Source organism: Alosa alosa, chromosome 19, assembly GCF_017589495.1.
Source record: "Alosa alosa isolate M-15738 ecotype Scorff River chromosome 19, AALO_Geno_1.1, whole genome shotgun sequence".
Taxonomy (NCBI): domain Eukaryota; kingdom Metazoa; phylum Chordata; class Actinopteri; order Clupeiformes; family Clupeidae; genus Alosa; species Alosa alosa.
Genome location: NC_063207.1, coordinates 19,123,590 through 19,151,455, shown reverse-complemented (window position 1 = coordinate 19,151,455; position 27,866 = coordinate 19,123,590). Strand labels below are relative to the sequence as shown.

The window sequence follows — 27,866 nt, the reverse complement described above, 5'->3', positions numbered from 1 at the left end:
ACATTATTTACAATCTCAATGCAACACAGGCCTCTTCATACTCTGTTGCTGCAATCCACTGCACTATCCACAAAACTACCCTAGCTTTCATTTCAAGTAATGTACAAAGACAGACTGTGAACTGGAATGACAAAGAAATCAAACAGCACAATGCAAATAAATACTGTGTATTTAGAAAAAAAAGGTTGCTTAAAAAAGACAGACTCTTATAGCAATGATCTCACTGCCAATAGGTGAGTATATTAGTATACACAGGCCTATACAAAAGCAATCAGGCTACTTCAGGCATGAAACATCAATCAGGCATGAAACATCATCGAATAAGTCCATATATTTGGGTTACACATACTACATGGCTGTTGCATCAGAAGAGAGTCAGACTTGTTTGTCATGTGACGAGTTGTGTGTTGAATTTCACATTAAATACATTCACTTGAGGCAAAAGTCTGAGGGTTTGTTCAGTGCCTTCCGTCACGGGGTAAAACCTCACACCCCTCTGACAGTATAAGACAAAACATCAGAAGTAATTAGAGGGTACCTACACATGTCTGCACAGTTGGATACCGGAGTGCCAAAAATGCACCAAATTTCCCAGTGTTGCCTCATATCGCTTAAGTGTTTTTAAACATTTCTCATTTATCTTGCGTGCTTGTCTGTAAGTGACCTCGACTGTCAGATTATTATTTTTTTCCCCCCATTTTGTCTTATTTGAAACAAATCCCCCTGGTTAGTTCCTTTGAAAATACTCCCTCAGAACATTTGTTTCCATGATATGCGTGCAGTCTTTTCACATCTTGGCTTTCTACTCCGTCACGTGGAACGTCCACTTGAGAACAACATCGTCTGCTGGGATGAAATGTTGCAGTGAACGCCTCCTTCTGCGTTCACCGACTCTCACTCCTACGGCTGAGAAACTCCCGATTGGAAATCCCACGTTTCCGATCTCCCTCCTGCTTCAGCCAGACTGATTGAACTTGGGAGATAATTATGCCACCCTTGATAAAGCTGGCCCAGGTGCATTCAACTAATCGAGAGCAAAGAGAGGCCTGAAACGTGCAGCACAACAGGGTCCCAGGAGGTGAACTCTGAGGACACTAACAGAAACAAGACATACAGACTACTACTCTCCACACACGTGCTGCATCTGATATTAAACCTCTGCACTTTGGAGCAATGCTGCCTTTAACCTTCGCAAGAAGTTAAGGTATCCCGTACTAGGTTAGAGAGAGCCAGGGGACTGAGTATTCTTTGTTGTGGTGGTGGGGCATATGCTATTTTCAGGGAGTGACACAAGTGGTTCTGTAAACAAGCATCCACTGTTCCCTCCTATCTGCTTCAAACAATGGAGGCCCAGGGAGCCAGACAGAGACCGTTCCTGACACACAATGAGGATCAATAGTCATTTTCCCTCCGTGGACTTTGTTTAGGAACACACACTACATACAAAAACACAACATGGTAGATTTATTTCCTCCAACCAAATAAATAAACAATGAAATTACCAAAAAAAAAAACTACGCTAGTGCTAAAATGTAGCAGCAAAAGGGACGATCTGTCCATTTCCACTCCAGTTGCTCCACCAGTTAGCCAGTCCTCTCAGTTCCAGGACCTCCCCTCATGACCTATAATGAGCAAGCAGAGACTCACTGTGGATTTACAGATAAGCCTCTCAAGAACTGTTCCATGATTTGTTCAGTAGATCTCTCTCCTCTCACTCTCTCTTTACCTCTATCCCTGTTCATCACTCTTTCCTACACACATTTGGGCACTCCCTCTCCCCTTATCTCTGTCTCTCTGTCCTTCAGATGTTCTCGAGGACGTCACAGGGCACAAAGCCTCTCTTTTTCCCACTGGTCACTCGGATGAAGCCGCTGCGCTCCTCCTCACTGCTCACACATATCTAGAAGATTCCACAGAAACAAAACAGAAAAGGTTAAAGTCACACATAGATCCAAAGTAAGACCACTTTCAATGTGCATGTTCAAAGGACGAGTTCTTGACACATCATTTTTCTAATATCTACAGTCAAACTCATTCATATGATCATTGGGAACTAGTTCCAAAAATATGCATATTATCTCCCAATTTTGAAAAGAATGAGAGAGAGAGAGAGAGAGAGAGAGATAGTGAGTGTGTGTGTGTGTGTGTGTGTGGTTTCACACACCTGTCCCTCCTTCAGAGTGATCTGGCCTTGTTCTTTGCAGCCGATAAACGTGCGGATACACCTGAACACTTGGTCTCCCGCCCTCACTTGCTGAGCAAAGGACGCTGGGAAGAATCCTATCCTGTCTTCAATCACTCCCTGCAGTAATACATAAAAGTTTAATCCTCTGATCTGGTCTAACAATCACCATCTTTGACTTGATGATGGATGGCAGTAAAGCCTCAAAGCCTCCCAATAAAATAAAAAAAGACATGATTCATTTCATTTTCACAAACAATTCCGTTACCTAGGGGTTCTTTTTAAAAATGAAACTTTAAATGGGCACTGACAGTTTTTAGACACAAGTCAACAGAGCTCTTAAATATTCAGGGGTTTGTTAAAACGGAGAAGCCTGTTACCTTCCACCAATCATCGTTGGAGTCATCTGCCAGCACGATCCTGTCCCCAGGTCTGCAGAGAGGGGGGGGGGGGAGTCATGATTAATGTGGGCTCACCCTCCCCAGAGCTGGCTGGTTTCAACAGTCAACTTCTTTCAGCTTCCTTTCCAATTCCAATTCCTTTCACTTTCCAATGCACTCAAACGCAAAGTACTCTCTAAACAAATGTGTAAAAGCTCTATGAAGAGCTTTCAAAGTTTTATGAAGACCTGTTACCATACTATTATTATTTGTGGTTTTGTGGTATTATTATTTGAGGCTCTAAAGACATATTGTGTGTGTTGACTTCTCACACTGTAATAAAGATGCTGTATTTTCAAAGAACCAGAATTGTGTTTAGTTTTCAGCTCGTCAAAATCAAAAAAAGTGCACTTGGCTCACATGGAAGTTCCTCTGAAATGAGCAGCACTCGTGGGCGCAAGCTGTCATGTTTCACGGCAAAAAAAAAAAACAAATGAGGGAATGATTAAAAATGACAAATGGCGTGATTCCCCTGCTGTTTTCTTTCTCTTTTTCAAAAGGAACCTTGAAGCCTACCGTTGCATACAGTGTGTTTATGACAAAACTTGTAGGGGCAAGTTGATTGCAGATGCTCTCCTTGAACTGAGCCTCGCGTTGAGAAGTCAATGAATTTTAAATGAAGCGCCGAAGATTGGATTGTATTTTGGGAGTGCCACAGGAGATGACTGAAGTGTCTGGCAAATGACAAAGGGCTCTTGGGGCTCAGGATTACTCCTATTCCTGCACGTCCAGAGCTGATATAACAGCCACTGCATACTCTATATAATGCCTGAGGGGTTGTTGAGGGTTCTGTTGCACACTGTATGTGTGTGTGTGTGATGATGAGGCAATACTAACGCACAGTGGTGAGCTACAAATTGTTCAAAAACAATAGTGCCAGCTAGTGTCAAGAGATGTCAAACTAGAAAAGCGAGAATTTAAATGCAAATGTTGCAGCAAATGTTTGGATTTGCTGCAAATGTTTTCATCAGTTGAACTGAGCTATGAACAATAACCTACAAATCCTTAGGGTGAGAAATGTGTGCTATCCACTTGGGAATATATACAAAATATATATTAAATAGGCCATCACTCCTCTTGTAAAACCATTATCAAGAAAGGAAAAGGGCAGAAAATGAAACTCCCATGAATGCTGTAAGTTGGTCACTTTGCAAGGTCTGCACCCCCTGGTGGTTACTCTCGTTTTCCTTTTGCATTTATGACATTGGGGCAGCCGTGGCCTGCTGGTTAGCACTTCGGACTTGTAACCGGAGGGTTGCCGGTTCGAACCCCGACCAGTAAGCAAGCACGGCTGAAGTGCCCTTGAGCAAGGCACCTAACCCCTCACTGCTCCCCGTGTTCTTGCAGGCAGCACTGCGCCGGGTTTAGTGTGTGCTTCACCTCACTGTGTGTTCACTTTGTGCTGGGTTTCACTAATTCACGGATTGGGATAAATGCAGAGACCAAATTTCCCTCGCGGGATCAAAAGAGTATATATACTTACTTATGGACCCTTTCAAGAGAGTTCCATTATCAGCATCATAGTTGGCCCCACAAGACTTCCTTTTTAACATTCCATATGTTATCTTAATGCAGAGGAAGTAGATTGGGGCCCAAATAGAACGTTCAAGCATTGTTTTTGTTTTTATTGTTGAAAGGGTCTATACATATGCATGCAGACAGCAAATCTGGAGCAAGCAATTAATGTACTTACTGAATGGGATGCACAGATAATGCTCACCTCATGTCTAAGTCGTCCCCATCCTGTGGAGTGAATCTGTGCATGGCCACATAGGTGTTAAGCTGCAGGAGGTCCTTGCACTGTTGTGTCCTCACCTGCAATGCACAAACTGCATTATCATACTGAGCCACAAAGACAACAGGGTACATAAAGTTACAGTAGGATTTGTTATCTAGCATCTGTGAAGCATAATGCAAAGCATTTCTACAAACGTAGCATTCTGAGTTTTGGTTATTCAGCAGATTATTTAATGCAAAATGGCCTGTGGAATAGTAAGAGAGTAGTAGTGTGTACTAATTCTGTGAGCATTGTACTCTTGATGGGTAAAAGGGATGGGAAAACCAAAGACATTAGACCTGATGTGGAAGATTCCTTTTTGGGAGAATCTCAATATATTTGTGATACTGTATGTGTCTTGGTTCACAATGGTTGGTTTGCTGCCTTCTGAGAAATAACCGAAATGGTTCAGTTTTTGTTGTTTTATTTGTCATGAGATTAGACTGATCTGCATGTGTGGGAGAAAATATCCTTTGTTTCTTTCTGCTGCTTTTTTCTGGGAAATCAAAGCCAAGGCAGCTCCTGTTATATCTGGGGATTCATGCTACAAAGACATAGAACGTACAGACAGACTTTTCCCCTTCATATTATGTGATAAAAAAGAGTGTGGTGACTGACTGAAAGTGATTCTTTCCTTCATGTGAATTTGCTACATTCTGTGTCCTTGTCCATTTTTGTGTCTATTTTTTTAAGAGGGGGCACTCTGCACTCAGGCACTTTGGGTTTTGGGGCTACTAGGGCAGTGAAAACCAGGCTGTGACAAGTGGCCACTATGTATTCACAAAGGAGACTCGCCCCTTACAAATCCCAAACAGAAAACGACTTGTGATTTGTCTATTTTAGAGGATTATACAAGTCAACCAATCACAATGGCTGCATGCAAGGTGCCAAGCCATGGATCATGTGTTAAGGCTCCAGTTCACAATGACAAAACAATGCTTGCTATACCTCATCCAGGGAACTCAAGCACATTTGTCTGTGGGGCCTTGAGTACACACAAAAACCTCCAACAACAGAAACACCCTAACATATGAGAAAGTCGCAATAAAATGTTTCAATAGGCCAATACGAGAGCCCGGAACCAGACGTCCTAGTGCGATAAGGAAGCTTAGATTGGATCTGAATGACTGGGCCTTTTTTCTTTCTGTTTGTTCATCTGATTCCAGACACAGGCGGCTGCGGCAGGTGATCTCTTCCCAGGCCCATGTTTTATTCCTCTGCTCATTACCCTGTCCTGCTACCGTCCGTCGGGCTTGTTTTATGGAGCCGGCCGTCAGCTTAGACAAATGGGCTCCTCGCAGACGATGCTATGCGCCACCAGATAAGGGGAATTGGGGGAAATGCTTGTCACAGCGAGATGACGGGCAGAGACAGAGAGAGTAAGCGCAAGTGGTAGAGTCTTTATTTTTGCAAATGGGTATGTTGCAGTGTGGTGTGGTTTGAATTGCAAACCTGCAGCATTCCTTAAAACATTTTTATGTTTATGCACGATGTACGATGACATCGATAAACATTACATTAACAATAAAATTATTGGAAAAGTGGGGTGATGTGGTTACAGCATCCACTTTTGGGTCCAATGGGACTCAGTTTCGTGTCCGTCTCGGGTCATTTCCCAATCCCCACCCCATTTCTCTCTCCCACTCGTTTCCTGATGCTCTCTTGTAACTGTCCTGTAAAGGGATAAAAGCCCAAAAACTCAAAAACAAAAAGTAGGCCAACCAATATTATTAATACACTAAATAGAATTTACCACAATAATAACAATAACCAAACACATACAAACTGTGACTCTAAAGAAAAATGAATTAGTTAGAAAGAAGGTGAATAGAAGTCTTCAGACCATTTTTAAAGATCTCAAATCTATAACTAAACAAAGAGCATAAAGTATGTCATTCCAATGAGGAATCACAGAACATAAGAGTCTTGACTTTGACCTATTCAAATACATCATGCCAATCTCAGTGTAACTGAAGTGAGCCTTATTAAAGGGACACTAGGCAACGTTTTCGTGTTAATTAATCATCTTCGTAAGTCGGTATATGGTTAAATGACTCATTACGGGGCGAATGAAGGCTCTCTTGCCCGTCCCTACTGCCTGTAGGAAGAATATCCCACTTGCAAGTTCGGTATATTCTACCCGACGACCTTCAGTCTCACAAAATCTCAGACATCGCGAGAAGCAGGATCAGTTTACATCCTGCATCCCCAGCACAGAGGCAGGCTAATGAAATGCTAGCGATTGTTGCAAATGTGTGTATAATGGCAGAGCCGGCGAATAAGCAGCGAAAACCCTTGACGGAAGATGCAAAGAAAAGGAAAAGAGATTCTGGGAAGGACTCTGAGGAAGATGCATGAAGCATCGAAACGTTAGTCCCTTTTGTGCACCTTAATTAAAGTTTATAGCTACTACATCTGTGCTGCTCCGAATTTTTACTTTTAGTGTATCTACACGGTCCGCTCTTCGTCTGATGCACCAGATGTAATGCTGCAGAAGCGCGGTGGATCCACTCTTTTGTGAAAAGGAAAAGAGCTTCAGACCGAGCGAGGGCTTGCACACGTATCGACACGTACAGACGGTAGGGGGAGCTTCATAGAGAAAAAGCATCAGGCTTGCCTGGTATCCCTTTAAGACAATACAAATTGTATGGTTAGGCTACTCTACCCCTGAGCCCAAAACCTAACCTGATTAAATATTTCAAGAGGGAAAACACCTTTTGAGGGAATTTTCATTGTAGAAAAAAGCACAACTAACGGAAGAACGAACAATACAAAAAAATCAAACAAATGCTTGGCCTGGAGTTGTGAAAACTGTAATTGTCTGTGATCTATCCATGAAGTCTGCAGTGCACCCAAATGCAGAGGAGACCATTGCAGAGGAGTCAGAGGAGAACAAGGGAAACAACAGATTCATCTTGAGAGGCAATACATATTTTCATGTACCACAAGCATAGCCAGAGGTATGTGGGCTTTTTTGGGGGATGATCGAGTTCTCAAATGCTGGGAAATTCAGGGCCTGTGGAGTCTCGCCAAGTTCAGGCCTTCTATGAACACACCAAACAACCTGGCACAAGATCAGTTCTCAGACTTCCAAGAGAGACAGAACAGAGTGGAGGAGAGGACTGCACTAGTACCCACCGGACCATCCTAAAAAGCTCTGACCCAGGAGTAGAGTGGAGTAGAGTAAAAGTCCCCACAGGACCATCCCAAATAGAAATGACCCAAGAACGTGACATGCCAAATGGAGGTCAACTTATGAAGGAAATCCTTATGATAGATATATCTTTCCCGGTTATGAACTCATGCCTGAGTAGTCTACAGTTGCACAACTTATGCGCTATACTTTGTAGAATCCTCCAAATTATTTTATGAGCAATCATGACTTTATGCTCTGTGCAAATATTCCTGTCGTTCTCCAAGGCTCTGTTTTCAGCGACTACAATGTCAACATTCAAGCTATTTTGTCAAATCGGCAAATATTCAGACAGCCATTCCTGCCTGCCAAACAATTTTGCATCTACACCGCAAATTAAAGAACATTAGACGACTCTTTCAAATGGCTATGCCAGATGGACGATGGGAAATATGCTGACAGCTCTACTGAAGCTCAAATGAACATTTAATTTAATGGAGACAACACACATTAGCACTCTCTTTCTGTCTAAGATTACTTTAGCCCATATTCAAGTTATTATTATTATTGGTTTTTATAATTTGTACTTTCAGGAGTTGTCTGCTGGACTAGTCCACAGTTTGGCCAAGGCCGTACATGTGTGTGGTCTTGAGAGTGATGTCCAGAAGTGCACAAGGGGACCATTTCAGAGACAGGGCGTCACGGGGGAGCTGTTGCTTGCGACCTTGTAAAGCTCACACTGAAAGCCCAGTGCTGGTATTTATGCCTCGGTGTCCACTCCTCCGCTCCACACCACAAGCCACAAGGCAAGCCATCCCAGCTCTTCTCTTAAGCTATACTTCACTCCTTATGTTTTCCACGTGTTTTGGGGTTTACTCGTTCTTAGGCTTGCTCAATGTGCCAAATGAGGGTACATTCATGTGGTGTCAGTGGGATTTTGCTGAACATCGTAGGAAATGACCACATCTGTTTTTCATATCTAATCCAGTGGGATTTAAACACACTGGAATGGTACACAATGGCAAAATATCAGTGTGGAATCGTAATGACAGACAAACATAATTGGAGTGTTCCGGTAAACTGATGTTAGAGACAATAAAGTGTGCCTGAAATATAACTTAAAAATCACATGGACAAATCTTAATTTCCACTTGTCCTCTTTAGTGTGGCTCTCGCTTCCTATCATCTCATTGACCTTTCTATTTCTCTATGACTTGAAAACTGGAAATGTAATGGATGGATTTCAACCCAGATCCCAGAACTAATACATTCTCCTTATGGCTTCTCCTCTGATTATCCGATGTTTTTTTGTCTCCTCCATGAACTCACTCAAACTTGTTTAGATGTAAGTGGCCTCTGTACACATATGGCTGGCTCTGTCCTTAGTCTCACACCCCTCCCAAGAGGTCCCCATCTAGTGTTCCTCTTTCATTTGGAAAGAGCCTGTTGAACACATCAGATCTTTTTTCCCAAGAGGTTTTCTGGTGATTCCAGCCATGGGAATGTTCTAAGGATCCTTACCGGTGAGCTGTCTGCCTTCCGGTCGGCTGCGTGGAAAGACTCTGTTCCATTCTCCAGGGCCAAGAACACTGCAAACGGCAATAAAAATTGCATCATGTCTTTAAACTGCAGACCGGTGAGTGGTACGGCTGTTTCTGATTTCTCTCCTAACAATAATATCCTGAGGTAAACTGGACAACAGGATGTACTTCAAAGACAGAAAAGCTTGCATGAGGTGTGATAGAGGTTTATAGTCAAAAGGCAAGTTTGCAACAGAATTGACCTTGAACCAGATTAGCTTACTAAAATATATGTGCACATCCCGTCTTTTAATGATTGATGTCATCAATATAATTTGCTTACTCAAAATGTTCATATGTTTTCTACATGCTTTCTAGAATTAATTAGAATAGAATATTCTCATATCACAGAATATCTATAAATAAATATCTCCTGTCACTGTCCTGTCACTCTCCTGAGGTGAATTAAATGGTGTATGCACCGTTGTCACTGTGTTTCCTGGTGAGCTCTGCTCTGCTGCTGCGGGATGCCACCTCCTCCGGTACCTGAGCCAGGTCTCCACTGCTCTGGGAATGTTCAATACATCAACATTCAATACAGACTCTCTGCAGACACCATTTAATTTATACTGTAAATTATGTAGTCAACATTAAACACATGCATTATGTCATAAACATTAAATATACTTTATGTTGTCAAAATATCTGATAGGTCCTTTCTTCCACAATACATTGATTTTACCGGTACTTTGATTTTAACTTTCTTTCTTTCTTTCTTTCTTTCTTTCTTTCTTTCAGAGAGCAAAAAGTGAGAGGGGGCCACAGAGAGAGAGAGAGAGAGAGAGAGAGAGAGAGAGAGAGAGAGAGAGAGAGAGAGAGACAGAAAACCTCCACACAGATCTTCTTAGCAGGACTTCTGGACACCACACTGAGCACCATGAATGATTTAGAGCCACCAAGTTTCCTGAGCGAGCCAAACAATGACACTTGATAAACCACAAATGGCTTCTCTTCCCGATCAACTGAAGGCAACAGGCACTGGATATCAAAAGAAGCATACGAGCAGCTTGTTTATGTCTCTCGTACTGTTTATTGGTGTTATCTGCTTCCTGTGAAGCTTCAGACCTGCAGCATTTTTATGTTTCATGTGCCCACAGACCTCCATGTGCACTGTCTTCATTGCTCCCTCTGGTTTCTGTCCTTTATTGGTCACATTTGTGCTGTGGTGAACAGTGATATCTGCTGTATGCCATCTGCCATGTCTGGACCTGATTTTAATTGCTGGGAGAGCAGACCGTTCAAGATGGCACTATTTCATACACAAGATAAGCAAGTTTAAAAGACTTGGACAGAGAAAAGAAAATGAGCACATTCTAATTCTTGTCTCTGAGCACGACAGTCCCCAAGTGGGTCAGTACTACTGTGCGTGGTGTTTGTATAGCATTTTCATCTGTCATTGTAAACAGCTCATTTGCGCTGGTTTGTTTACTCAAGTTGATGAAAAGCATCCTCACCACACAAGTCAAATCTTCTACTTCCTTCACTGAGTTTGCCTTCTTTGTCAGCCGTGCTGGTCTTTAAAATGGTCAATGACTAGTTAGAACTGCATCAGTCAGCTGATCAATAGGTGCTCTCTGTGTATTTATTTCCAATTATGCTCTTCATATTTCGTATTTTTCAAATGTGTCACGGCACATGGGTAGGGTTTCACATTTTAAGAGCTGTGTGTCTTTGGCACAGAGAAATCAATCTTCCCTCAAGCAAAGAGGCTGCTCTTGGCTGTCAGCAGCATCCACATTCAATTCTGCCACGGGCCTGCCTTTCCAGTGACTTATGGACACGTGATTAATTATGCCCTGCAAATCTCCACTTTCTCTGACGGATATTTTCTCTATCCATTCATCAATCCTCGGCCTCCCAAGGCTCCATGCCAAGACCATTCCCTATCTCTACTTCTTTCTCTCTCTCTATGTCCCTCTCTCTCTTTCTCTTTCTCCCTTTCTCTCTCTCTCTTTCTTTCTCTCTCTCTCTCTCTTACACATACACACTCACCTGTTTCTATAAACGCACAAACACATGCACACTCACAAACACCACAAATCTGTCAGCTGATGAGAGGAAAGAGCCCTCCTTTGTGACACCAGAGCTATTTACTGTAAATGGGAACTCTCAATGCCCCTCAGTACGGCCGTGACATTCGAAAACAAGCCTGTCACAATTTGAAAACTCCCGAGGCCTGCCTGTGACCATCACAGTTTCAAATCGATGGCTGCTCGCTTACTGAGTGTCTGTGTGGGGACTCGGAACCACTGGTCCGCTTGGCTCTCTGGGCCAGAGATGTCCCAAAGCGCAGGGCCTCATACACCGGGTCCACTTTACTGCCACAGGCTGCCATGAAAGAGAGAGAGAGAGAGAGAGAGAGCAGAACAAAACAGTCCGGTTAGCAGTTAGTTCAGTGCAAGAGAGACAGAGAGAGAGAGAGAGAGCTGTGAGAGTAGGCACGCCCCCTGGTCCAATGGTGTCGTGATGGCTGAATACCCACTTACTCACCAATAGGCATGACCTCTTTGATGCAGCCAAACTGGCCCTGAATGAGAAGAGGGGAGCTGTAGTAGCGCCGGAAGCCCTTTGGCTGGAGAGAGAGAGAGAGAGAGAGAGAGAGAGAGAGAGAGAGAGAGAGAGAGTGGATGAGAGGAAAAGTGACAGAGGATCAATAACACAATGGGAGATGCCCTCTTCATCTGCGTGTTAAAGGGAATAAGCAGCATGAGCTCCTTTATGTTGATGAGTCTATTTAAAATCACAAGGACACTGTCGAACTCACTTATGCTCCTTCCAGTGCAGGGTTTTAACCCCACTAACTTCAGGAATGCTCACTTTTCCCGGCATATCTCTATAATCTGATTCTTCTAACTTATACTCTACCTCTGTATTGTATTGTTGACATATTGTACATTTCAATATGGTGTCCCAGAAAGAGCATCACATTAAATGAGTTTCTAGTAATGTTTACTACGAGCACACAAGGGTTCGCATTCAGACAAAGAGCACTAATACACAGGCAACTTTTAATAGACATTAAAGGTAGAGTCATCCATTAAGGCGTAAGGTCTCCCACATTTTCAATATTACTTTCACATGGTGAATGTATGACTAAAATTAAGAGACACTCTTCTGGGGATCTCAGTTGGTTGCAAATGCTGTTCATTATGCATCTTAATTAATCAAATGAAAAGCAGCTGTAAAATAAATAATAAAACTGCTCAACAGGCTAAGCTAAATATAGGGTCTTCTCTCAAAGTCGCAGTATTGCAATAATTAGCATTACGGTTTTGTTTATGTTTGGCTTAGTTAATGGAGAGAGCTGAGCAATCAGCATCACTAATCTGTTTTGATTAATATTTCATTGGCGGCCTCCAAATGAAGAGGGCCAAAATAAGCCACACTCCAGGTGGAGAAGTACCTCTTGAGTCTTGCACAATGTCACATTTTACATGCAAGTTCATTCAGGGAAAAGGTTAAACAAGGCATATTTATTCATGGGTGCATCTGGTTGCTTGGAATACACAGACCCCTCCGAGCATGGATTCGATCTTGTTCCTTTGTGTCCACTCTAGGCCATTATAAACATCTCACGGCCACTGTAAACTGCAGGACATTAGGGTTACAACAGCTGACGTCCAGTACTATGAGACAGGGTAGGAAACTTTTTGACATTGTTTGTCTGACACCACTCCCTCTTAGTGTGCAGAGTTGTACTGTCCCACTCGGAAAGGGGGGCTGGTTCTGCCCACGGCCCGCTGCCAAGCAGAACTTTCTGGGACTGGGAAACCATACAAGGCCCTGTGGAGGCCCACTGAAATAAAGGTCTACTGAGAAAGAACATACCGCACAGCTTGTTTGTTGTGACTCCGTCCGAGTAGAATTTATTACTATAGAAATATGCGCCACGTTTTAATGTCAGCTGACCTTCCCTAATATTGCTTTTCAAGCCCATTCAGACTAATAGTTCAATCCATCTATAGACTACTAGATGGATTGAACGGCAAATGCTTTCAGAGCCACTAATAATATGGATGTCTGGTTTACACAAAACTTAGGGAAATGTTGGAAAGTTTTGTAACATAGTGATCCATGCCAAAGGGAAAAAGCAGACTCAAAAATAAACGGCTAGCGAGCTAAGAGAAAGTCTAAATTATCACAGGGGTCCAAGGGGAATACTTCTCTTTTAAAGCTCGACCCTGCGACCCCATTTTCCACTCCTGAAAGACGAGAGTGTCCCTGAAAGGCTCATCTTCGGGTGCCGACTCCAGTCATGGAAAAATCGGAGGGAGACAGGAAGAGACTTTCTTTAAACATCCTGTTTTGCCCACACATACACACAAACACTCACAAAACGGAAGAAGCGCACGCAATCTGAACCTCCTCTGCAGATGGAGCATTTGGCCCATTGGGCAATACTCTGCCATTCCCAAGACAGACTCTCTCACACACACACACTCGCACACACACACACACACACACACACACACACACACACACACACACACAAACACACATCTGTGAAGGGAGGAGCTGTGGTGGGAACACTTGACTGTGTGCACATGACAAGAGGGACTCAATTTGTTCCCCCTCCTCACCCCCCAAACCTCCACCCAGCCTATCCACTGCCACCCCTACACCTGCCCCTCCTTGTGTGGGTTGTGTGAAGACCCCGGTGCTGTCGTGACTGCCAGTCCCCCTCTCCCCCCTCTTCCAAAGCCACCCACCCACCCCTTGCTCACCCCCAGGTGGCAGTGGTGGAAGACGGAGAAGTGACGCCTGTATCTCGGCAGCGTTTTGACATCATTCCCCTGCCCACCGTGCCTCCTGATTAAAATGCGTGCTCACTCTCACACTCACACTCCCCGCGCACAGACGGAGGGGAAAGAGTGATGAATCACACCAAGGGACGCGCGCATGCGATGCCTCGGCGAATGCCTCAAAAATAACCAGTTGGAAAAACTGACTCAGGGCCACTACCAATCAGATGAGCAAGAGAGGTAGGGAGTGATAGAGTGAGAGGAGAGAGAAAGACAGAGAGAGAGACAGAGAGAGAAGGAGAAAGAGTGAGAGGGATTCCCCTTAAAAATGATCTGGATGGAGACCCACCTTGTATGGGTATCAAATTGAACCTGCTCCACCATGCTGGCTTACCATACATGTTACTGACGGTTGATCATTTTAGACACCACTTTCTATTTCTGAGAGTGTGTCATAGGGATGACATTTAGACTTACACAATAATGATCATTTCAGTGTTCATGATTTATAAGATAAAATCATTACATAAAACTGTATGAATCATATAACAGAAATTATAATATAAATTGCATAAATTGATTCCTCCTACAAAACCTAGGGATGTAATTCCAGACAAAACTGTCATAGCATAAAAAAATTTCATCGTTTCAATTCAGACACACAACTGACATATTCACACCAGCCTTACCAGTTTCCCCATGCATCTCTGCAGTCCAACCCCGTGCACACATTTGTGGTGGATGCTCATCTTGCAGGCTTTGCAGCGTAGGCCATACTTGGCAGTGGTCCCTGTGAATGACACAACACGCAGAGGAGACTTGATGAGGCACATCAGCTGTCAGTCAGTCAGTCTCAGTCTAGGGATTCTCCCGTTTGTTCCTGGCACCTATCTGAGTCTGTCGCGCTGTGCTCTGTAATGTGTGGGATGCACCAACACACTTTACTACCTGCAAGGGAGATTAAAGGTGTGTGTGTATGTGCATGTGTGTGTGTGTGTGTGTGTGTGTGGGGGGGTTGTACACACAAATAAAACTGCCTGGCACAGATCACTGTCAAGTGGAAACTGAGATGGCTGCAGACATGTTGTGTGTGTTGTTTGATATTAGTCTTCGAGAACAGAGGGACATTCACCTTGAGATAGGGAAGGACATCAGGACATCAAGCCTCAGGTAATTACATCAAATATGGCAGGAGAAAAGGGCAGGAGAGTTCCCTTCCTCTTTACATTACATTGCATTACATTACATGTGGCTGACACATTTTTAACCAAAGCGACTAATAACATGGTAAACAGTTTAAGTTTTAAGGCAATTCTCTCAACAATTTTAGGACAATTTTAAAAAAGGTAGAGTATAGTAAGACTAAGTGCATCAGTGAGTGCTGTTTTTAAACAGTTTAGTGTCAGTTCAAGACAGCTGGTAAGTACTAGGATCAGCAAGACTAGTTGTAAGTAGTGCTATGAGAGGAGATGTTCTCTGAAGAGCGGGGTCTTCAGGAGTTTTTTAAAAATGGAGAGGGATGTCCCTGCCCTTGTAGGAACTGGCAGTGCATTCCACCAACGAGGAACAACAGATGATAAAAGTTTGGATTGAGCGTACCGGTGGCAGAGCTAGATGTCGTTCGTCTGAGGAGCGCAACGGTCTGGAGGTAGCGTATGTCTGTATGAGGGCATTCAAGTAGGTGGGAGCACAACCGGAGACTACTTTGTAGGCAAGCGTTAGAGCCTTGAATTTGATGCCAGTGCCATAGGTAGCCAGTGCAGCTGGATGAGCAGCGGGGTAACATGTGCCCTTTTAGGTTGGTTGTAGACCAGGCGCGCCGCCGCGTTCTGGATTATCTAAAGGGGTTTCACTGTGCAGGCTGGGAGACCTGTCAGGAGGGCGTCGCAGTAGTCAAGTCGTGAGATGACCATTGCCTAAACCAGGAGTTGGGTAGCAGAGTCAAGTAAGTCCTGATTTTCCGTATGTTGTAGAGTGCGAAACGGCACGACCGGGCATTTGAGGCAACATGATCTGAAAAGGTTAGATGGTTGTCGAGAACAACTCCTAGATTTCTTGCAGCCCTGGTAGGTGAAACAGACAGGGAGTCAAATTTGATGTTGTCATGGTGTATGGTAGGTTTAGCTGGGAGGACCAGCAGTTCCGTTTTTGAGAGGTTCATCTGGAGGTGATGTGCTTTCATCCATGTAGCTATGTCTGAGAGGCAATCCGAGATCTGTGCTGAGACCAAGGGGTCATCAGGTGGAAAGGACAGATAGAGCTGTGTGTCGTCTGCATAGCAGTGGTATGAGAAGCCATGTGAACGGATAATCTGTCCCAAGGAGGTGGTGTAGATAGCAAAGAGAAGGGGGCCCAGCACTGAGCCCTGGGGGATACAAGCCATGATACGTTAAACAAGCGTCCTGTGAGGTAGGATTCAAACCAGGAGAGAGCAGAGCCGGAGATTCACATGTTAGAGAGTATAGAGAGAAGGATGCAGTGATTAACCGTGTCAAAGGCAGCCGATAAGTAAAGCAGAATGAGTACTGATAAAGAGCGGCCGTCCTCTTCCCTTTCCCTCCACTTCCAACTTCCAACTTCTGTCCTCTTAAACCGAATTAGCAGCAGCGCCACTTCATCCAATCTGCATCTGCCCTGAGAAGCTTTAATGGACTTTCTCTCCAAAAGCGCTCTACTTTTTTCCCTCTCTACCTCTTTAACCATCCACACACACACACACACACACACCCACACACACACACACACACACACACACAGACACACTCAGTCTCCTTCAATCTTGCTGTCCCTTGCATGCATCAGAGACATTTGAGTAAATGAAGATGAATTGACATTAATTAGTTTCAGAAATGACAGAGCTGAGCAAGAGGGAGGGGAGAGTCTCCTTCTTGTTTGCTTGCCACTCACACTGAGGTTGTGTGTGCGTGACTCAATGTGTGTGTGTGTGTGTGTGTGTGTGTGTGTGTGTGTGTGTGTGTCAAGGGGGGCATGAGCTTATGCTAATTATGGCATTAACTCTGAACTGTGCCCTCTTTACGACTCTCTGTGGAAAATTAATGGGGGTTGAAGGGGTTAATTTATCGACTGGCCCTGACACAACAGTCTATAAAGTAGAATGAGGGCTTCCCTCTCACGACATTAGGACATTATATGGCTGTAAATCTGAGTAATAACATTTGCAGGTAAAGGGCAGGGTTGCTCGCTGTTCCATTCTCTTTGGCCGGCAACTTTATGTCGTGCTCCACCACGCTCGACTGCGTGATTGGGTCACACATCGGTGCCTTCCAGCTCATAGCGTGTGTCTGGCTGCAGTGAGTATGGGGGGGGGGGGACGACCCACTCCCCAGACTTCAGCCCCGTTCTCATTTGTCCTCATCCGTTGGAACTGTTTGCCCCGAGCACCTAATGAATTAATCAATGCTCACGTGCTATGCTCGTGCTCTACATCTCACCAGCGAGCAGGTCCGAAAAATGACTTTATTGATCTTTTATGCATCTTCAGAGATTTTCTAACCAAGAAAAGAGTGCATTTAATATCTGAGCGAGCTGGACTGTCAATGTAGGGCCTATAATGTGGTGAAGTAGTACTGAAAAATAGGATAGTGAGTCACAGCAACATGAGTCCAATCTGAGTCCAGTAAACAGACTGGAGCAGCACACACCGCTGCACATGTCTTAGCAGCACACACAAACACACACACACACACACACACACCGCTGCACATGTCTTAGTAGCACACACAAACACACACACACACACACACACACACACACACACACACACACACACACACACACACACACACACACACACACAACAAACACACACACACACAGTAATGAAACAAATTCTTCGTATGATTGACTGAGATAACAGCCACAACAATCCACCACCATGGAAACACTCCCGTATGAGTCTGTTTGCAAAAAAAATAAAACGAGGTACCTGAATAGAAAGCAGTGAAACCCCATTTACGTAAAGCACATTTCAAACACACACACACACACCACTGCACATGTCTAAGAAGCACCATAGTCCACACACACACACACAAAATCACACTCACACATACACACACATACACACACACACACACACACACACACACACACACCGCTGCACATGTCTAAGCAACACCATAGTCCAGGTGTGGATTTGGTTCATTCGCAATCCTTCAGGTAGGACGAAACACACACTACACTAAACAAACAAATATCACTTTACAGGAGAGGAATTCACCACTGAATGACAGACTAGGGCTAGCCCTCTCGCTAAACAGAGATGTGATCCTTTGCTCTTAAACTTTAACAGCATAGTCTTGGACAAATTTGTGGCAGCCCCATTTTCATGTTTGTACCATTCAGAAAAAATTTAGGATCATATATCATGAAATAAATATACAATATAATATATTCAGATGATAGCAGTTCTACACCCACTGTATCCACTTTCAATCATTTATTATTATGCACATATTATTACAAATTTGACTTAAGTTCCTGTATGTAAGGTTTTTAGATGTAAATGCATAACTATACTATGTCACAATTTCACTAACATGTAATGCACATGTCATTAACCATGGTAATCACTTTGGGGGTAATAGTCAGCAATATTTGAATATACACAAACCCTAACCCTAACATGAGACAGAGGTGCTTTTCAAACCTGGTCTTTCAAGCAGAATATGCTGAATTTCACAGCTCTTCAGTTTCTGGGGACACTGACCTGAAAGCAAAGTTCTGCACCATGCACTGTGTCATGAGTTACATAAGTCAACTTGGAGCCTCTCCTGCCCAAGCTCAAGTAATCAGGAAATGAACTTGGAAACCCAAGAAAGGTAATTATGTACCTGGAGACTGGAAGGCACCACAGCAATAACCCAACTCCAACCAACAGCCTGTCTTGCACACGACAAAAGGTAAATGAATCTACCTGTTGAGATTTGGGTCAGGTGATGTTTAGTCACCATTTACCGCTTCAGTTAGTGGTGGAGATTTAGGCTCAGAACACGTGTGGGCTGAAGCTGAACAAGCCATGGACCTGCAACCCACAGTTTGTGCCATTGCTGTTTAAACAGAATATATTTCAAAGCAGAAGGTAATTTGATAGTGAGGTGAGAAGAAAAAAACAATTTCTTGGCCAAGATTTAAGAATGTCATCTTCTTTAAGCATTCCCAAACAAAACTGGCAAACTGCACAGTCAGTTGTATCTATTGGCAGTTTGGTTTACTTGTCATGTAGTATAAAACTTTCTCCTTTGTGTACTAAGTCTGCTCACAAGCAGCCTGAAGGAAATCTATGAGAGTCCCTTTATAATAGGGAACTTAGGAAGACTTATGCGTCCCAAAATAGAAATGTCTGTAAACAAACCAGAGCTTTTGGGTATCTGGGCAAAGTCACATCAGATACAACCAAGATAAGGCCATCTATATTAGTATTTTTCTTCAAATGAAGTTAGAGAACATTCTGGCTTGAAACAGACTTCTGGGGGTGCTGCTTGGTGGAGGAGCGAAGCCGTACAGGCTTGAAGAGGAAGGATGGCTGCGGCCGGTCACTCTCAGGGCCGTTTAGGCTACTACCCCGGCCGCATTGCCCCAACTGCCCATTTTTCATTTGCGCCACAGTAATGGCCTGGACCAGCGCCAAGCAACAACCTCCCTTCAGTCTCTCTTCTCCCTTTACTTCCTATCTCCCTCTCTCTCTCTCTCTCTTCTAGCTGTCTTTCTCTTTCTCACTATGGCGAGCGTCGATTCAGTGGTGCCCTCTTCCCTGACTTCGGGTCTTTCATTTCCCGTTAGGATGACTTTCGCCCCATCTGCTAACTTACAACCCCCCCCCCCCCCAGCATCCAAAGACTTCAAAGGAGCAGGCTCCTGCCAGTTGTTGGCAGCTACCTTCATCTTGTCGGAGGTCTGCGCTAATAGGAGCTTCGCTGGTTAGTAATTAAACAAGAATGGAACGAGGTGCCTGCAGGTTTGAGCCTGAAATGAGATGCTGCATGTGACCTATCTTTGATTATCTTTCACTGATTGCTTAAGAGTTGTTGACGTTAAACTACTTCCTAGGACTGGTTTTGTCTTTCACATCTCTGCCTCTGAGGAATAGTCCTAAGTATTCTAAGGAGAAACACCACACACATACACATACACACACACACACACACACACACTCTTCTTTCCCTTAAGCCTTTTCAGACACTTCCTAATACACTGATAAATCAAGGTGTTTGTCCACAATCAAATCACCACATCCAGAGTATTACTCAACGTTACAATAACAAATTTGAGGGTGGACGAGGATTTATAACCTGTTTTCGGCCTCATAAATTACCCTCCCTCGATGTTAGACGCCCACAGTGCCCCTGTTCTCTCACAGGTAAGAGGTAGACATTTGTGTAATGAGTCGTTTGCAGGCAGCAGCCATAATCAATAACTGGCAGACGCTCAGCACTCTATCAGAAATGTGTTTTTATGTCCTCCTGAACCTAATCTGTGGCGCGCTTTGCCCTGTTTTCAATCAAAATGTGGGGTTTCATCATTCATGGCCAAGGCTATAGCCCCAATGCCTCACTATTGTGCTGGTTATTACAAACGCCTCTAAAGGGCTTTTTTTTTTCAACTGCGGCTTATTTCCCTCACAATCTGTGGTGGAGGGCCATTCTGAGCGGCGGCGTTCCCTCCTTTATGGCACGGGGGCAGTCATGCACGCAGCGAGTGAGAGCTGCTTGCAGAGCAATCGCACAAGGACAGTTTGGAAGGTGGACGCCACTTTGGGATAACAAACTTCCACAGACAGCAAGATAGAGACTGAAACAGTCTGTCTCTGGTGTTTTGGGAAATGTTTCGTTTTGTAGCACTTTGGTGAATAATGGCTATTTTGTGTCAGGGACCTGATCCTGATGGATGACTATTTTAAGAGTAGTGTGCAAGGGTTTTCTAAAATGGAATACGCAATAAATCATATTAGTACACCCAACCGCAACACTTTCTTCTCGTCACGAACAATCACACCAACACACAAGGACTAAATTCAACTGATTCATTAGACATAGGTCATTTACCAAGATTCTGTTCACCTTCCCCATAGGAATCAACACATTCATTGTGCAAAATCCATTGTATAAAGGCATTAGCTCAAAGACAGACAGCTTCCATCGTCCTCACATGACCTCAGCCCGGCCATGTTTGCAGAGGCATAGCGAGGCGAGGCGGCTCTCCGGTCTGCCCCGGTGGGGGATTCGGGGGGATGGCTGATGGGGCTTGTCGGAGAAATATGTTCAGATGCAGGGACGTTATTAACAATGGCACTGCCGAGCGTTTCCTCTCCAGAGGAATAGTGAGTTGAGAGGAATGATTTGGAGAACTTAACCATTCAACCTGGCCATAAAACAGCAATTCAACAACAGTGCTTCAGCATTTAATTCAAAATAATGGATGCCTTCACTGTTCTATGCTCACTTCTATTGCTCATGGTACATTTTAGACTGGTCAATTCCTGACTGGCTATTCCTCCTTTTCCCCTGCCTTCTGACCTGTTAAACATGAGTGGTGTGTTTGGTACAAGGGTGCACACTGATGACACGCTCAGTCACCACAGACCTTGCCCTGCAGGCTTAGCTCACTGCAAGAGAAGTGAGGTGATGGTGAACAAGGTGCAGCGCAGAGAGAGGACAGGAGAAAAGGATCGTGGTGTCTGTCTGGAAGTGTGGAACATAATAACTAGAAAATGACCCTGGTGAACATTCAATGAGTATGTCACTAGTAGCAGATTCAGCTTTTACCAGAATTGTGGTGAATCAATGAAATCTTATGAAATGAATCCCCTCTCCTGTGTGAATGCATGTATGCTACTTTCCTATTTCTTGGTGTGCTTTTCGCTTCAAATTGTCATGGATTTTGGTTGTCTGGTCTGACTCATAAGGTTTGTCTGTGAGACATCCTGTGTGCTTCCCTCTGCTCTCTCTCTCTCTCTCTCTCTCTCTCTCTCTCTATCTCTCTCTCTCTTTCTTTCTCTCTCTCTCTCACACTCACAAGTCTTTACTACTTTGAGAAGACATCTGACTTTTATTTTCCCTCATACTGAGAGAGCATCCTGGGGGTGTGATCATTCACAAGAGAGCAAGAGGTTGTGAACAACATATGATTATGGAACTGCCATCTCCAGCATAATTGCCCATTAAACGATGATAACTATGCCATAAATACCTATTAAACTATATACACCTGAGCCTGTTAAAAGTTTTGCCGTGACAGACCCTACTGTAAGACCGTGGGGCAGCGTGTGCCAGGTAGCTGGGGGGTTGTGGGGATTCTCTGGCTCTCCCGTCCATAAATCGGGCTGTCAGCGCTGAGGTGGCAGACGCAGGCTGACCCCGGGGCTCTGGCAGGTGGGCATGTGGAATGGAGCAGGGCCAGGGCTCCAGCTGGGCTAATTAACGAGCCTGCGACAGCCCACCTCATCAGCTGCCTCACACACACACACACACACACACACACACACACACAGACACACGCAGACACACACACAAGCACACTCACACACAAACACACTCACACACACACACACACACACACACACACACACACACACACACACACACACACACACACACACACACACACACACACGCAGACACACACACAAGCACACTCACACACAAACACACTCACACACACACACACACACACACACACACACACACACACACACACACACACACACACACAAACACACACACACACAGTAATGAAACAAATTCATCGTATGATTGACTGAGATAACAGCCACAACAATCCACCACCATGGAAACTCATACATTTTTGCAAACAGACTCATACTCCCGTATTGCTTGGGAACAATCAAAACAGGACATCTTCTCAAAAGAAGCCATCACCTCACAGATACCATACGGTGTCATATATTTCCTCTCATGGTCCACAATTTAGCTCATGCACTCTAGCTGAACAGATGGTGACCAAGACCCTCATTATTCTCCCAATAGGCCCATCTTACATAACCAACCAACCCCCTTTCCTCCCCTGCCACGCTCACCCCTGGACGGGTGCCTAACAAGAGGGCAGGAATCTGGAGCATCTGCTTGGGGACCGGCTCTGATGGCCCATCAGTTGGACAGTGGGGTCCAGCTCAGACCAGCTGACCCACTCGCTCAGGTGAGACATGATTTTTCAGACACGTCTGGCTCATCGATGCAGATCTGACGAGTTCTGACGCAACATGAGTTCAATCTGCTCATGCCTATGCGTGCGATTCCTGTTCTGGTACCGGCCAGGTTACTGTAATGCTAGAGATGGCTGGTCACAGCCCTTCAACTCTTGTGAGCTACAGACGATTTGTCAACAAGTGGGCTGAAAATATAACCATAAGCACTTGCAACAAATACATACACTATCATACATACGTCACTAGTGGACCAGTTTTACCTACCTAAAATACCTGGAGAGAACATATGGCATTTGTATGCTGTAGGTGGGTTTTGTCAAATTAACATACTCAGTAAATGCACACTGCAACAATCATTTCAAACTTGAGTGAAGAAAGACTCTTACCTACAATCATGTGATTACAAACGTCACAGAAGGTGGGCTTCTTGAAGATGTACTCAATGAAGCAATGTCCTGAGGGGTCCACCAATGGTTGCTGAGCGGTGAAAATGGGTGGGCAGATGGCCATGGGGGCCGGGCATGGCATGAAGGGGGGCAAGATCGGACAGGGGGTGGCTGGGGCGACTCCACAGGCGCTCAGCTGGCAGGTGCTGCTGCTGACGTCAGACTGGAACGTCATGTCGCCGCTGGGTCGCTGGAAGAAGTTGTCGGCGCTCTTGCTGCGAAGACTCTTGGTCTTGAAGGAGAGTGATCGCTTCAGTTTCTGCAGCTTTAGAAAACAATCAGCCGGAGAAAAAGAAGAGAAGAGAAAGAAGAGATGGCAATAGAGCAATAAAAAAGCAATACAGTGTAACAAACCACCACAGGCTTTGCAACATAAATCATTACTGGCACAACTGACTTTCAAGAGATGGACCACGAGTCAACAGATTAATTCATATAAATCTACAAATAGGTCACCTGATGTCAGTTGCTTAAATCAACTCACTGTGACTGTCAAGAACAAAATTTCATTGGTATCCTGCCAAGAGGACTAATTTAATTTTCTCCGTGATAGACAAGGCCTGGGAAATCTCTGTCTCACCAGGGTGCGATTTCATATTCCCTCACAGCGACCTGAGAGATGTTTCCTGTACTGTTCCAATTTATTTCAGTGTCATTTAGCCGACATCAGGAGCCCAAGCTGGCAGGAAGATGGGCTTGTATTCCATCTCAAAAGTGAGTTCAGTAATGTGTCCCTTGAATGAGCATAAATAGGCACTGGGGTTCATCTAATTCACATTATCAGTGAAGAGAGTATATAAACTGTAATTGCTACTACACTGGGAGAGTGGCCAAATTGCAATGTGTGTGTATATCTGTGTATATATTTAGCTCTGTCTGTGTGTGTATAGATACTTTTCTTATGTTCTATAAGCCTATATATAGTATATTTAGTATGTTTTTTTATTCTTCCTCTTCTTTAAGGTCTGCTTTTGATAGGCTTTCAGCTTAAAGTTTATTTTCCAGTCTTTGTAGAGTTGAATGAATATATTTTGTTTCTTTTTGTTTTGTTTTGCTCCTGAGACAAAGCCACACCTTCAAACATGTCCAGGTGTTCAGGTCACTCTACAGTCAGACTTAAACAAGCATAACATGTCAAAAATAGCCCTTTGATCAGGGTTCAAAGATTTAAGTGGTACTTCAACAATAAACATATCAGAGGTCACTGTATAAGAGCCCTCTTGGTTACTGCCATTCAGAAATGGATCAAATAAAGCCATTGATGAGTGCATGAGTGATCACAATGATCTAAGTTTCTGTACTGAGTAATGAGGGGAAAACTCTCTGTTCTCTAGCTGGACACCTTCTATTTGTAGTCATGCCTTTCACTGTTTGGACTATGCAATAACAGCATTGCAACTATGCAAAGTCCAGCAAATGGACAGAGCACATCAACAGGCCCTGCTGAGGCACTACCACATGCTAGCGTACAATGATGACCTATTGATCGCTGCAGCCAATCAGAACATGATCGATGAGCCCGCCCACTGCCATGCCCTGTTTGTGGGATTCAAAGAGCAGTGACAACACTCCAGTCCAGGGGCTGGCGGTCCCCACCACTGTCAGGCCACAGAGAGTCTTCCTGGATCTCTGAGTGATGACAGCTGAAATGATGGCTGAGGAGCCAAATTCATCATTCCTCATGATTACTCTGTCACTCTCTTCCCCACTCAAGATTTTTCAATAACTAGAGCGTCATTTTGTTATAATTGCATATGGTGAGGTGAATATGGTATGTGCTGAGCACATGTATTAAAATTGAATTAGAAAAGTTTGACTGAGGCAGAAATTGGACACCACACCAACACACAGAGGGTTTGCGAAACCACTTAAACATTCTGTCCAACTTGACCAGAATAGGCAGTGCACTCCTCACTAATCAGGACCTTGCCCTCCTGGTCTTACATATCTAGCCTTAATTTAAACTCACAAGAGCACAGAAAGTGTTATGTGATTGCTTGTTTTGCAACTTTAGTGGACTTGACATTATAAAAGCCATGTCGATGACAGAGGTTAGCCATTTGGAACCAGATTTTTCCAGGGCTTAAGCGCTGGCTGATGGAGGGAAAAACTGATATGACGGCACAAGACCACGTCACGAATAACCGCAGGAATCCAGAGCTCTCCTCCTGATGCATTACACACAGCTCTAAAGCAACATCATTTTTTTCCCCCAGATTGCATCTCGGCTCCAATTTGCCGGCCTAAATGAGAAAACGAGAAATGATAACAAATAGGCCTTGACTAGAAGGAGGAAAACAGCGTCGCATCTGGAGGTACCACCTGACAAAAAAAAAAAAGCTACTCTGTTGACATCAGATTTGTCACAAGAGCAATAACTTCCTGAAGTGTCTTAAACAGAAGCATTCAATCAACTCTGGAGGAACCTAATGAGCTTGGCTGTTTACTCCACCCCCCTTTCTCACCCTAAGAGATAATCTTCCAAAGTCTCCTTGGGGAACATTATGAATTATGAAATGAATGCTGGAGTTTAAATATGCTGTTATTAACACTACATAAAATGTAAGATACATATGAGGAAAAGCCTACACACTTATCCAAAGCCATATATCATAACATATTTTAAATGTTTATATTTAAACAAATCCAAATCCAAATGAGCTGTGTCATCTCACACTGTAATGGGATCATATCTAGAAAAAAGGAGATGTTTGGAAAATGTTTTCAACCCCAGCTTCATCACAGTCTAAACTCTGTCAGACATTGAAGGACAATTCAGTATTTGCTATTAGGATGCCAGAGGAACACTCAAGTGAGTAACAAGAGTAGGCTATCCTAACTTACATAAAAAATGGTGAGTATAATAAGTTTGTCTTCAGTTAATTCACACCATACTTTACAGAAAACAATTGATTGGTGATCACTTAAACCTTCTTGATTTCGTAAATGGTTAGAAAGGAGGTGAACTGACTAACCAAAAACATCTACAACCAGGGCCCTGTACAATATTTCAAGGTTAATTGTTGCAGTACTACTCTGGGCCATAGATGACCCAGATTAGATCTAGAAACGTAGATAAAATGTCAGTGGCAATGACGACACCCCCTCTTGTGAGACTAGCCTACAGAATTTACATACATGTATGTGAAACATGATCTTGGTGAACTTCATAGAATGACAGGCTTGATATAGGCCTACAGCAATGCAAGAAGGCATTAAAGCAACACCAAAGAACCTTCCCTCTGTCGCACGCACGCTATTTGTTTATCCAGCACCGGCTTTGCAAATAACGATGTCGAATATTTTGCATGACTTATAAAAGTACGATGTATTGCGACATCAGATGCAAGTCAAATTTGTAGTTTCTTATGTCTCATTCCATTGAACTACAGATCCGCTACCCGACCTGGCAAACTTACATAGTGCGGTTATAGCCGATAGAGGGCCGCGAAGCGAATGCATAATTGCCGTTCACCCTGTTACGAGTTGATGAACCACTGAAACGATTTTGGAAACATTATTTTAAGGTACAAAAAACTCTTTGGTGTTGCTTTAAAACATAGCCAACAAAATAAAACGACATAAACAAATCTCACATCTCATTTAGACAGTGACAGGATTTTACATTTACCTGATGTATGCTTATGTTTTTGTCCATATATGCAGTTGTACAGATAGTCTACACGTGTTGATTTGACAGCTGGTGAGGCAAGTAGGCATAGAGAGCAGCCTATGGAAATATTTTTCAGGTTTCACTGCCAAAATAAGTTGGTTACAGGAAAGTCAATTCAGAAAAACCCAAAGGAAAGGTAGCCTACCTTTGACTCTTGATTATTGTTGGATGTAGGAGATTGTGGCAGGTCGTTCATTTCGCGTTTGTTTTCCTTGCCACTACTGTCGTCCTGCATCATATTCGTCGGTGGAATCATTTCCTTATAAAACTGACAAAACAAACAATGCGAGTTGATGAACTCTGGACACGTGTGTCCACCTGTGGAAGTGCCAGTTGTCTTTACATATTTTCCCAGAGATTTACAAAGAAGCAGAAGTCAGATGTGAACGAAGTCCCACGGTCTTCGAGTGGCAAGGCAACGAGAAAAAAAAACTCCAAAGGTGAAGTAGCCTATAACTGTTGTCTATCAAAATGAGCAACACAAGTTATGAAACACTTTGTCATAACTTTGCATTACTTGTGGTATGAGGGTCCGGTTGGTTCGCTGTCGAAGAGGGTGCTGCGCGAAAATGTTCAGCGATCTAGGTGGTAGGCTACTGTTCCAGCGAGCTTGAGGATGCGACTGTTACGCTGTGAACAGACGAATAGGAGTTCTTGAGGGAGGAGTCTAGCAGAGTTTACTGTACAGCAATCTCACTGACAGTACTGT

The 27,866-nt window shown here is 43.8% G+C and overlaps 1 protein-coding gene across 2 annotated transcripts; it reads right to left on the bottom strand.

Annotated features, from left to right (window-relative positions):
• Positions 1-27,745, bottom strand: stac (SH3 and cysteine rich domain). 2 transcript variants are annotated; one of them, XM_048228874.1, is made up of 12 exons: positions 27,303-27,407; positions 27,116-27,214; positions 23,425-23,749; positions 14,544-14,644; positions 11,603-11,684; positions 11,334-11,440; positions 9,535-9,619; positions 9,054-9,121; positions 4,343-4,437; positions 2,563-2,614; positions 2,165-2,302; positions 1-1,900 (listed from the first exon to the last, which is right to left on the bottom strand). In XM_048228874.1, exons 2-12 carry the CDS (start codon positions 27,140-27,142, stop codon positions 1,802-1,804), a joined length of 1,179 nt encoding a protein of 392 aa, XP_048084831.1. In that variant the 5' UTR covers positions 27,143-27,214; positions 27,303-27,407; the 3' UTR covers positions 1-1,801. The 2 variants fall into 2 exon arrangements, with proteins under 2 accessions (XP_048084831.1, XP_048084830.1); XM_048228873.1 differs by lacking the exon at positions 27,116-27,214 and having other exon boundaries at positions 27,303-27,745.
• Between the last annotated feature and the right edge of the window lie 121 nt (positions 27,746-27,866).